Source organism: Panthera pardus, unplaced genomic scaffold, assembly GCF_024362965.1.
Source record: "Panthera pardus isolate Hobbes unplaced genomic scaffold, ASM2436296v1 HiC_scaffold_13, whole genome shotgun sequence".
In the NCBI taxonomy this organism is placed as follows: domain Eukaryota; kingdom Metazoa; phylum Chordata; class Mammalia; order Carnivora; family Felidae; genus Panthera; species Panthera pardus.
In genome coordinates, this window is record NW_026526688.1 from 138,728,729 (window position 1) to 138,741,304 (window position 12,576).

General features: G+C 36.5%; 1 protein-coding gene across 6 annotated transcripts in view; it reads left to right on the plus strand.

Moving 5' to 3' along the window:
* The window catches only part of PRKG2 (protein kinase cGMP-dependent 2), a 103,355-nt gene that overhangs the window by 52,335 nt on the left and 38,444 nt on the right, over positions 1-12,576 (plus strand). For 4 of the 6 annotated variants that reach the window (XM_019466360.2, XM_019466342.2, XM_019466333.2 and 1 more), the window contains 4 exons: positions 3,402-3,470; positions 8,131-8,229; positions 9,659-9,812; positions 11,806-11,942. In XM_019466360.2, the coding sequence (XP_019321905.1) occupies positions 3,402-3,470; positions 8,131-8,229; positions 9,659-9,812; positions 11,806-11,942 (459 nt within the window). Of the gene's footprint in view, positions 1-3,401; positions 3,471-8,130; positions 8,230-9,658; positions 9,813-11,805; positions 11,943-12,576 lie in introns of those variants that run through there. The other 2 variants (XM_019466350.2, XM_019466369.2) reach the window with 2 other exon arrangements.

Genomic DNA, 12,576 nt, shown 5'->3' on the forward strand with positions numbered 1-12,576 from the left:
AAAAAATAAATTGAATTCTGAAAAAATTCATTCTCATGCAGGAAATAAGTACACTAACTGCACAGAAAAGAAATGGGAAAGGCTTAAATTTGCTAGTGAAAATAAAATTGGTATCCTATTAGAATCCTTAGTTTAAAAGAGAGTCACAGAGGGGCGCCTGGGTGGCTCAGTTGGTTAAGTGTCCGATTTAGGCTCAGGTCGTGATCTCATGGTTTGTGAGTTTGAGCCCCATGTTGGGGTCTGTGCTGACAACTTGCAGCCTGGAACCTGCTTTGGATTCTGTGTCTTTGTCTCTCTGTGCCCTTCCCCTGCTCACGCTCTGTCTCTGTCTCTCTCAAAAATAAACATTAAAAAAAGTTAAAAATTTAGTCAGAGAGATTAAAGACATGAGAATTACAATTTTTTTAAGAATGAATTTTTATATTTCCAAGGTTTGAAATGTTGCTGTTCCCCCTTTAAAAATTATCAAATGATAACTTTCCATGTTTTTTGTGCTTTTAAATTATTATGTTAAAAGCAATATTTTCTTAAGGATTTTTATCAGCTCATTTTGCAAGTTTTAGAAACAATCAAAATAGTGTGTAGGAAACTTCTACCTGACCCTTAGGTCTTTGGAAGTATGAGTTTATCTACTGTTGATCTAACTTATGGAAGAAATATTTATAAAGATAAATCAAATGTCTCAGGAGATGCTTTGTACTTCCTGGAATTCAGAAAACAACTTCAAGTCTAAAAACATCACATTTTAAAAAATATAAATCACTTTGTAAAAGATCGAATTAGAGTTTTGAGCAATACTGTTTGGAGTTACGTATGTTTTTAAATGAATACTTGAAATTAGTTAAGACATCCCTTAAACTTTATATTATTCCTAAATGGTTGTTATTTCAAATTTATGCTTATAGAAAATGAATATAATTTCTGTTCATTTTCTTCCTTTTTAATTTTTGTCATGAAGTCCTAGTTCTGCTGATTTGTTTGTCATGATAATATTAAGTACAGAGCAAAGAAAACATGTTCATAAATTACTACAAGACAAATTTGATTATTTAAAAATTATAAAGCTCTTATTTTCAAAGGAAAAACACATAAAATTAGTAAGTTAAATTATGACTACTTTGTAAACATTTTAAAAATGGAATTTAAATGCAAGTTAAATTTTTTCTTTCTCGTTTTCTAGCTAGTAATTAACTTGTTTCAATGACATGGAAATTGTCCTTTGTAAAATTTTTTTGTTTGTGACTAAATACAGATACATTCATGTAATATAATTATGTAATTTTATTATTCAAAACTTCAGTGTATTTGTTTTTAACATTACTAGATTACTTTTTTCATACCTCCCAGCGAAACAATTAAAGTTTGAAAGTGCAGAGAACTTTATAAATGTACTACAGAGTCAAAATAGCTGTTGAAAGGAAGTATATTGTCTGATTTTGCCGGATCTGAAATGATTTACTGTGTATGTCACAGCTAGCCAATTACAGTGTTTTCCACTGAAAAACATGGGAATTCATATTTACTACAGATACCCAACTCCCTAGGCATTTGAAAGCATAAAGCTAAAATCAGTGAACAGGAGCACTGAATACAAATGCTTCTACATTTTTGTGCATTTTTATGCTATCAGTTTTTAGGGCCACTGACTGTGACTCTGTATTCCTTATATTCTGTATATTTCCATGACTTGACATTAAATAGTCCCAGGAGTTCTTTCAGCATTTTACGTACAACAATAAATCCATGGCACTTACACAGTTATTATGAAAGAAACATGTGTATTTATAAACACCTAATATTTATAAAGTGTTTGCAGAGAATATTCCTAGTCAGTCTTGACACTCACAAGTGAAAGGGAGGCTGCATCATTCCTTTTTTTGAACTCACAAATCAAATTGGCTCATATCCAACATCATATGTGTATGTATATGTACATATATATGTACATGTATATATGTATATGTACATATATGTATATATGTGTGTATAGATAGATAAATAGATAGATAGATATAGATGTCTCCACACATAGACATTGAGTAGCGACTGCTCAGCTCCCAGCTCAAAAGCTCATCAACCCGGAATGTTTTTGCTGATGTCTTCTGGCAAGGACCCTGTAGACATGTCAGGAGCTGTGTGTTAATGTCAGAAAGACTCTGGATGTCACCTATGTGAATAGGGGACTTCTTTGGAATGAGAGATGGGCCACCAAAGTTTTCCTGTCCTATCACCAAAGGAAGATGAAGGAACTGTATATACTTTGTGGTTTACATGTTTGATGAAGTCGCTTAGAGCAGGCCCAATATGTTTGTTCCTCCCAGTTACCTTAAATGAATCTCACAGCACTGGGTACCATATGGGGGTGCCATTTTTCAGTGTCTTATTTTGTAACTAATAGAGGGAGGAAACTCATATAAATAAAGGTCTCTAAAGAAATACTTCACCTAATGCTTGGCCTATGGTATTCATTAGGTAATTAAATTTGCCATCACTAGATCATATGCTGTAATTCATTGAATCTAGGATATCAATTTTGAGAGGCACCATTATATAATGTACCTCTGAGGAAGAAAGACAATGCTATTGATTACATTATGATTCATCATCAATTGTAGGACATGCTCTGATTTCAGAGATTCTAGTGAAAAATGTACATCTTAGGCTTTATGCAATTAAAGTATTTTAGTATTTACTTAATCATTGGGTGATACGGCACTAAAACTACTTTCTTTGGGTTTTATTCTTTTTTTAAGTTTATTTATTTTGAGAGAGGGTGAGAGAGAGAGAGAGAGAGAGAGAGAGCAAGTTGAGAGAGGGGCAGAGAGAGAGACTCTCAAGCAGGCTCCCTGCTGTCAGCATGGATTCTGATGCGGGGCTGGATGCAGGGCTGGAACTCGTGAACCCTGAGATCATGACCTGAGCCGAAATGAAGAGTTGGACACTCAACCAACTGAGCCACTGGTTGCCCCTGGGTTTTATTCTTGATTGGCTTTTTTATTGTATATTGATTACTTGAGTGTTTTTCCAATAAATTTGTTTGATTAGTTAATTTCAGGTTTTGGCTGCTTATTAATTAGCAATTCCCATTTGATCACAGGAGAGTTATTTTATTTTGCTGACACAAAGCACAGAATGAGATTCCATATGCATTTGTAGTCACCAATTCCTCTCTATTCCTGGTGCAATTTGCCTTCTTCTCTGAATTCCTTATTGAGATAACCTTTATTGGGACACATTTCAAATCCTTTTTTGGAAAGGGGTAGAGTATGTTATGATTAAAAAAAGCAGTCTTTGGAAGGTTTAAATGATGGTGTTTCATAAAAAAAGTAGCAGATCCTCTAATAAAAATGGATGTGTAATTTCTAACCGTAGAAAATTGACTTTCCTGGTTTTGTCTGCAGTGAGGATGTCAGATCAGCTAACATCATCGCCGAAGAAAATGATGTCGCATGCCTGGTTATAGATCGAGAGTGAGTATGCGGATACTGTCTGGGAAGGCAGGCTATTGCCACCTTTGAAGACTTGGCCTTCTGTTACTCCGAGGCCCATCTGTCTTCTCATTCATCAGCACTTAGAAATGCTGGCCAATCCTCAGCTGCGAGTATATTCTATTAAAATTCATGGGGAGGAACTGGGCCTTCTGATCTGAATCTGTCTGTGGCAGTGGCAGATGCTGGCAGGCTAAATATTTTGTGTGCAAAGTTTGTACATAAATATCAGCAATAGACCGATTTAAATTCTGCATCTTCCAGAGAAATAAGCTTATTAGTACTCTTATAGATTTTCTCCCATACGATATAGTGAACCATTCCATAATTTATTTCTAAAATGCTGTAAGCAGTCAAAAAAATTTTTTTGAACAAAACCTCTGTCTCGGACATGATGTAAAATACTCATTATTAGCTATACATATATTTCCAGAGAAGGTTTAATTTAACATTTGCAGTAACTTGTAAGTGACGGGTGTTAATATTAATTTCTAAATGTCTCAGGTTATTTTTCAGAAAAAAGTCTTACTTTGTGTCCTTCACTCACTTCAGATCATATTTGAATCTGGCCCCTTGGATCTCTCACTAATGAGTTGAATATTGATCAGTTATCCAGATATCATAAAAGGAAATGCAAATATACCAAAGCTAGGCCGTTGTCTAAGAAAACTCATAGTAAAGGGCACCTGGGTGGCTCAGTTGGTTGGGCGTCAGACTTTGGCTTAAGTCATGATCTCCCAGTTTGTGGGTTCGAGCCCCACATCGGGCTCTGTGCTGACAGCTCAGAGCCTGGAGCCTGCTTCCAATTCTGTGTATCCTCTCTCTCTGCCCCTATCCCACTCTTGTTTAGTCTCTCTCTCTCTCTCTATCTCTCAAAAATAAATAAATGTAAAAGAATTAAAAAAAGAGAACTCATAGTAAAGTCAAAGAAATAAGGTATACCCATATGAAATATTAGCAAAAAATAGTAAAATGAAGAAGTATCACAAGGGAGTATGTAGTTGATTGAACATAACATTCATTGAATCAGGGGTTTAGAACTATAATGAACTTTAGAACACTTTTTAAAATGTTTATTTATTTTTGAGAGAGAGAGAGAGAGCAAGGGAGGGGCAGAGAGGGAAGGAGACAGAGGTCCCCAAGTGGGCTCTGTGCTGAAAGCTGAGAGCCTGATGCGGGGCTCGAACTCACAAAACCGTGAGATCATGACCTGAGATATAGCAGACACTTAACTGATGGAGCCACCCCGATGCCCCAGAACTTTAGAACATTGAAAAAATCTTTTTATTGTGGAAAATTTCGCACGTATTAAAAAGCAGACAGGATGGTGTTATGAACCCCATAATGCAAGTCCAGAAATTATCAATTAATGCCTTATCTGGATCCCTTTGCCACCCTCTCTCTGCCTTCTCCATACTATTTTCAAACAAATTGCCAACATAAAATGATTTCATCTATAAATTTTAGCAGCATTTCTAAAGGATAAATGTTATTTATAAGGCATGACCACAATAACATTAACATACCTAAAAAGTTAGCAATATTCCTTTTTTATTTATTATTTTTAAACGAAGCATAATCAACACATATTTAGGTGTACAACATAGTGCTTGAATATATGTATATATTGCAAAATGACCACCACAGTAAGTCTAGTTAACATCCATCACCACAGATAGAACAATAATCCTTAATATCACTGAATTATTTTAATCTCTGTTTTATGGATAAGAAAAGAAGTCCCAGATCGGTAAAGGGTTGCCCCAGTGATGCTGTCCTGTGTTGGACCAGGAGCTACTGACCGGGTGTCCTGACTTCCTTTCGGAGTTCTTTCCACTGTGCCATTTGGCTCCCATAGCATGTATTCAGAAAGAGGGGAAATCACAACGTGGTAAAGTGGGCAAGGTTTAATTTTGTTAAGTGTGGACATGGGGCTTAAAAATTAATAGGCAAATAGGAAATATAGAAGTCACTCCAGGTGAAGTAAAACTTAGAAAGGAAGGCATAGGGCTAGAAAGTGCACAATAGGTTCAGATAAAGGTAATCTTTGGATGCCAGCTCAGAAATGGAAAATACATGAGTACGGTATGGTCCTGATAATGCATTGTTTCGTATATGAGTTCATTAAAAAATATATGCATGCACTGAATAGCATTAGCTGTGTGGTAGAATCTTATAAATTGCTCTGAAATGCTAGGACTAAAAATACGAGAGAAAGGAAGAATTCCTTTCCTTTTTCTTCATTGTAATCACACAAGCAAATGTTTATACAATGTCTCATATATTCATAATCCCTGAAAAGGATGCAATTATTTTATAGAGTTAATATATTGTTTGGAAGTGTAAAATTTTAAAATGTTCAACTTACATGTGTAAGATTCTCTAGTAAACCAAGTATTGTATTAGGCTCGATGAGACTTAAAAAGTTACATGCATTTCTTCTATTAGTGAGAGAAGCGGAGTATCAGCTGTAACTGGGTTGACCTACATCCTGGATTTCCTGGACAGTTCTGGTTGGCCCAGCGTATTTGTTATTGGCACCACCTTTCAGTCAGAAAAGTATTCAGTTTGAATCGAAAATGATACGATCCTGGTAGCTATGACTAGTAGACTAAGTTAAGATCCCATGATAATTATCCCATAGTACCTTATCTACACTTATATCATCATTCACATTTTATTGAATTGCTTTATTTAACATCTGTCATCTCACTGTTCTATAAACTTCATGAGTCCGGAAACACTGACTTGTTCACTGCTGTTGCAGTGCCAGCAAATGACATAGTCCTTGGCAGACGGCAAGTGCTCCACATGTTGGCTGAATAAAGGACACCATCCTTGCAATGAAATACAGTGACTGAAAGCCTTTGGCTCTTTATTTCTTCTTTCCTAATGCGTTCTTTCAAAAATGCTTAGAATGAATACGCTGCAAGGAGGAGAGTTCAAGTTTTCCTATTTTTAGGTATAATGAAATGTGCGAAATGGCAGTATCTCTAAATACGTGGAAAGTGTTATTTGTGACATCTTCATCATTCTTTGGTTGTTGGGAAAGATCTCAAGGAGCTGATTATGTCAGAATGAACCATCAGTACCATCAAAATGATTATAGGCTGTTTGTCACAGCTAGAATGTTGTAGCTGTTTACATTTACTTTAAGTTGTGGAGAATTTCTCGGAGCCTGTGACACCAGTATCAACTATCTTTAAAAAAATGAGATTTGTTTACGATACTTTAATTAGTTTAACAGCAAGCAAAATAATGGTGATGTATAGAATAAATAAAAGCAAAACAAAGTGAGGTGCTTGGGTGGCTCGGTCGGTTGAATGTCTGACTTCGGCTCAGGTTGTGATATCACGAACCACGAGATTGAGCCCTGCATCAGGTTCTGTGCTGACAGCTCAGAACCTGGAGCCTGCTTCAGATTCTGTGTCTCCCTCTCTCTGCCCCTCCCCTGCTCACGCTCTGTCTCTCTCTCTCTCTCTCTCTGTCTCTATCTCTCTCTCAAGAGTAAACAATTTTTTTTTTAAAAAGCAAAACAAAGTACAAGAAGTATTTCCCTTTTGCTTGCAAATTTCACCCGTTGGATATTTGAAATTTCTTGGCAGTGCTCTTTGTTTCTCACTATTCTATCAGTCCATGGAGCAGGATAGAAAAGAGTGGAGAGTAGATCTGAAAAGAAAAATGGAAAATACCAGCACAGTATATAAGATATACTTAATCATGTGAATGTATATTGGGGTCAGTTCAACATGGGGAGAGGTCTTCAGGGCTAGGAAAGCAATAAATGGCAACAGTACAGTAATGAGATGGCTCTGGTTTATTAGTTTTAGTTGTTTTGAGGTAAATTTTCATTCCTTTAATTTTTTATGCCCAAGTGCTTAAGATTTACCAAGAATATTAAAGCGTAGTTTCTAGAAGGATACTATATTGCAGTAGGTAAGAGAAGCGCCCTAAAAAGTCACAAATCAAGGTAGATTGTCGAGTGTAAGGGCGGAGAAACATTGAAAAGATAATCGAGAAAATATATTTCACTGGTGAGGAAGGGGATTCTTTATTTTTCACGTGCAGTGCTTTGTATGAGTTCCCGCAGACAGTTTGGCGGGGATGGGGAAAGTAGATGGGGCAAGGTCAAGTCTGATCTGTGAAGGGCGAGAGAGGGCAAGGGAAGATATTGGCGGGGCCTCAGAAAACTACCAAGATAAAGTAAAACATGTAGATTTAATTATGAAGGAATGTGAAATGAGGAGCATTATCGAGGGAAAAGAAAAGATAAATTTTTTCCTTGATTTTTAAAATAAATAGCTTAATTTGATGAAGCAAAATCTGCAATCCATGTAACATGTTGACTCAGTAAACAGATTATGTAGACTACTTCCTGTCCACTGTCTTCTGGGGGGAAAAATTGCTGGTAAACCTGAACCACAAGACAGAAAACTCCAGAAACGTTTTCTCTTTTCTTTGTTTTCATAAACTCACAGGATAAATTATATAACTTCTCCATTTATGGCAACTTTAATGTAATATAAATTATTGAAATTATTGAGAAACCATTTACAAAGCCATGAATAACCATACAAATGGTCTTTTATGAGCTTGAGAAAATGTCAGGTTACAATAGTAACTGTTTATTTTATTCACTTAGGACATTCAACCAAACAGTCGGGACTTTTGAAGAACTCCAAAAATACCTTGAAGGGTATGTGGCAAACCTAAACCGTGATGATGAGAAAAGACATGCAAAGTAAGTGGAGGAACGTTTTCCTAAGCCTCATAGGACTTCCAGCAGTAGATGAAAGAGCACAGGAGTGTGATTCGCCATGTACTAATAACTTTCTGCGTGCCATCACTAGAAAATTTGGGGGAGTTCTTTTAAATCAATCTTCTACAAAGAGGATGCTACTTACCACTACTAGTGTAGATATTATTTTAGTCTGCAAGTAGTCAGCTTTGAGTAGTAATGTTAGGGAGACATTTCCTGATAGGCGGCCTTGGGATGGGATTCTATGTCTGATGACTTAGCTCAAAAGGAGATGAATTCAGAAATGGAAATGGAAACCACACAAGAATGCCAACGGACTAGTGTAAGCCATTCATTATGATTCCAGGTAGACAGCTGGGGTAGCGTCAGAATTATTTCAGAATATAAGGGAGTTATTGCCCAGGGGTGTGTGTGTGTGTGTGTGTGTGGGCGTGTGTGTGTGTGTACAGGAAGGAGTTGGGTAATAATAATAGTAATAATAACAATAATAATGATATGGTAATATTGATGAAGAATTTTGTGCTTAATAGAAAAACTACTTTGTAAAATTAAAATTTGAAAATCCTTTACATTTTATAGAGTAAATACTTAAGAATATATTCATTAAAGAAGCTGGAGTCAAAAGTTCTAGAAAACTCACATTTGAAGTAAATGAGAACATTCAATCAGAACCTCAGAATTTTTTGGCTATGTGGTGTTTTTTTGTTTCTGTTTTTGTTTTGTTTTGTTTTTGTTTGTTTTCTTCTGGCAAGGAATGTATTTGCAGTTTTTATGTCAAAGGCCTTTTGCAGTAAGAACAATTTATGAATATATAATCCAGAGCAGTAAACCTTAATTAAAAGAGAAAAATGAGTATTTCCAAATAATGATACTTAGCTACAAAGTAGGGAATGTATTTTTCATGTTTGACTAAGCAGTTATTCTGGTTCATCCATGGAAAGCTTCGAAACCTGACAAAAATAGCAAAACACAGCAAAGATTCTCAGTGTGGCATTCTCCTGTATGTGTAGCAAAGGAATTGCTCACTGGTTTTATTTCCTCTCATTGACTCTTCAGAAACAACAACAACAACAACAACAACAACAACAACAACAGATTTATTGAGATATACTTTAAATACTACACAATTCAGCTCTTTTTACCTCTCATTGATTCAGTTTGACATTTGTCTATTAATGTGTGTGTGTATGTGTGTGTGTGTGCGTGTGCAAGTTTTTTGTTTGTATGTTCTATTGTTTTTCTCCCCAGACATAACTGAATCTGATCCTCTACAAGTTGAGACAGCTTTTGTAGCAAGCATGGGTAGTAATTACTGGCAGAAATAATACTATTGTTAAGAGTGGGATTTAGGTGTGGCATGACCCTGGCCTGACTAAAGGAGTGTATGCAAAGTTTCACTTTTCTTATGCAGGAGATCCATGTCTAACTGGAAGCTGTCCAAAGCACTCTCTCTGGAGATGATTCAGCTGAAGGAGAAGGTGGCCAGATTTTCCTCATCATCCCCATTCCAGAACCTTGAGATTATTGCAACACTGGGCGTTGGTGGGTTCGGAAGAGTTGAGCTTGTAAGGGGTTTACGTTTCAAGCATCTGAGAGAAGCCTTTTGACTTTTTTTGTTTTATATTCCAGGGTATCTTGGAGGAATATATGAATTGTTATTGCTATCTTAAATGTTGCTTTGAGCTGAAATTGAGAAAGTAATTTTTCACTCTGTGTGTTGTATAGTAGCAGGTCTGTGCTAATAAGTAACTTGTAATCATATAGGTCATATTTCAAGCTTCTTGCATCACATCCTTTTGTGATTTTTTTTCTTGATTATAATTTTTGGAGAATGTACCAAGTAAGCATTCCCAGAGGCTATAAAACATTAAAAACGTATTTTCTAACAGCAAAATGTATACACACACACACACACACACAAACACACACACACACTTATGACCCGTTAACTATATATACTAAAGAAAAGAAGAATGTGTCCAGGGGAGGTGTTATAGAAATAAGATCTTTAATATTATAGTTTACACAACTCTACTGCCGTGTCTGTATTTGGCTTTCATTATCTTATTTTGGGATTGCTCAAGATTTTCCATCAGAAAAGAAGAAAAGAAGATGAATTTAAAGAAATATTTAAAGAGCAGCCTTCTGTAGTGGTGATCAGGACACCTGGGAACTTATCCTGATTTGGGCTATATTTTCCACATCACCACCTCTCTGAGCTTTGTAACTGGCTTCCAAGGAGTAACAGAGTGGTATTGTCAGATCAAGTGCTCTGAGGAAACTGTAGAATGGAGATCTGTGACCTTACTGGGTACAGATGGCTCTGAACCCTTGGCAATTACCAAGTCCTTCTTCGTCCAGCAGATTTTTCACGATTCACTGTACATTAACCTCCGGGAACCAGGCTGACACCTTCATCTGCTGGATGGCCCGCCCTAGACATGAGCAGATCTGAAATGCTGCCAGGAGACCTGGATAGTACACCTCATACCCAGTCAGTACTTCCTCTCTGATGGGTGAGGGGGAGAGAAACTATTTCTTAATAAGCCAAAGAATATTTGGCTTTTTTTTTAATGCCATACGGAGAGACAAGGGCACTATCCATCTGCAGTGGTATTTTTCACCGAAGATCCTGGCAAAAGGATTGAGTTAACAATCCTGAGATCTGTTTTTTTTTTTTTTAATATAGTTAGATGATAATAATTGAAACAATAATTCCAATAATTGAATAACCCAATAACAAACAATAGTTGAAACAATAATTCCACCACTGATTTAAAAGTCCTAGGCAGCACCAGCGGCAAATGTGTGCAAAGTATGGGGTGCAGCCATTTCTGCGCAGTTTCGTTTCTTGTCAAATATAGTCTGCTTATGGAGTCTTAAGCCTATCTGAATAAACATCTCTTAAATTTTTTTTATTTCCTTTCAAGGGAAAATTTTGTTTGTCCATCTAAAGCAGCAGGCTTCAAAAGAACTCCCTGCACCGATGGAAATGTTCTATCCCTCTGCTATCCGGAGGGTAGTGACTAGCTGGATGTGGTTGGCAAGCTTTTGAAATGTGCCTAGTACAACTGAGGAACTGGATTTCTAGTTTTAATTAATTTTACATTAAATAACCCCACACGACTACTTGCTGTTGTATTATATAGCACAGATACGGGTTTTGATTGAATACGTTTTGTTTGGAAAATCAAAGAAGTGAATCTTCAGACAGAACAATTCTTGGCAGTTCTGGTCAACGTTTTTTAGATCACACACTCAAAAGTGAATAGATTTCTAACCATTAAATCTAAGTAGAGGGTTTTTTTTTTTTTCCTGTGTTAATGCAAAGATTTTAGGACCATGTTCCAGATACGTGAACTCTTCTGGAAATTACAATGAAAGGGAAGGGTATACACCTGAATAAAACTTAGTGCCCTGAGGGATGAGTGGTTGAAAGGTCACATACCATTTAAATATGAAAGAATTTTAACTCTCACTGGTTACTATTGTTTTATATAGACGTTACAAATCTTTCCTACTAAGTTAGTTTTGACGGATCTTTCTCTTCTTGCTTAGGTTAAAGTGAAAAATGAGAATGTGGCTTTTGCTATGAAGTGTATAAGGAAGAAGCACATCGTTGACACTAAGCAACAGGAGCACGTTTACTCAGAAAAGAGGATTCTAGAAGAGTTGTGTTCTCCCTTCATCGTGAAGTAAGTGAGCATTTGGCCCCCGGAATTTGGACTGTAAGCTCTTTTGAATGTTTTCATGCAAGAGAACAGAAGAGGGAGAGAAGACCCCACTCTGAATTCTCCATCCCTGTCACAGCAACAACACACAAAATGTTAGAACTTTGAGGTTTGGAATCAGGAATTTGGATTTTTTTATTCTTAAGTAAATCTCAGGAGAATTTGTGTGTGTGTGTGTGTGTGTGTGTGTGTGTGTGTGAATATAAAATTATTGTGGAATAATTTCAACTGATTTTTTAATCCATATCTACTGCAGAACTTAGGAAGCAAAGAATTCACATGAAGCCCTCAGAGGACATGCTGTTGCTGAATTTCTGCAAGAGGTGGCATTTGGGCAAATGGAGGCTGCCAGTGAGCAACAGAGTGCAGTCCTAGCAATGCCTAGATGCTGAAAGATCCATCTCCTAATAGTCACTGTTCTTTCTGTAGTTATGCCCAGAGTTTAGAAGAGATATGTTATTCTAGACTACAGCTCTCTTTGCTTGTGATTCACCAGTTGGTGGTGTAGGCCAGTCAAGACATTTATTTTCATACATGTCCTGACCTCAGAGTGTAGCTTTAGTGATTCCTAGGTGATATAAAGTGCCCCTATAACGAA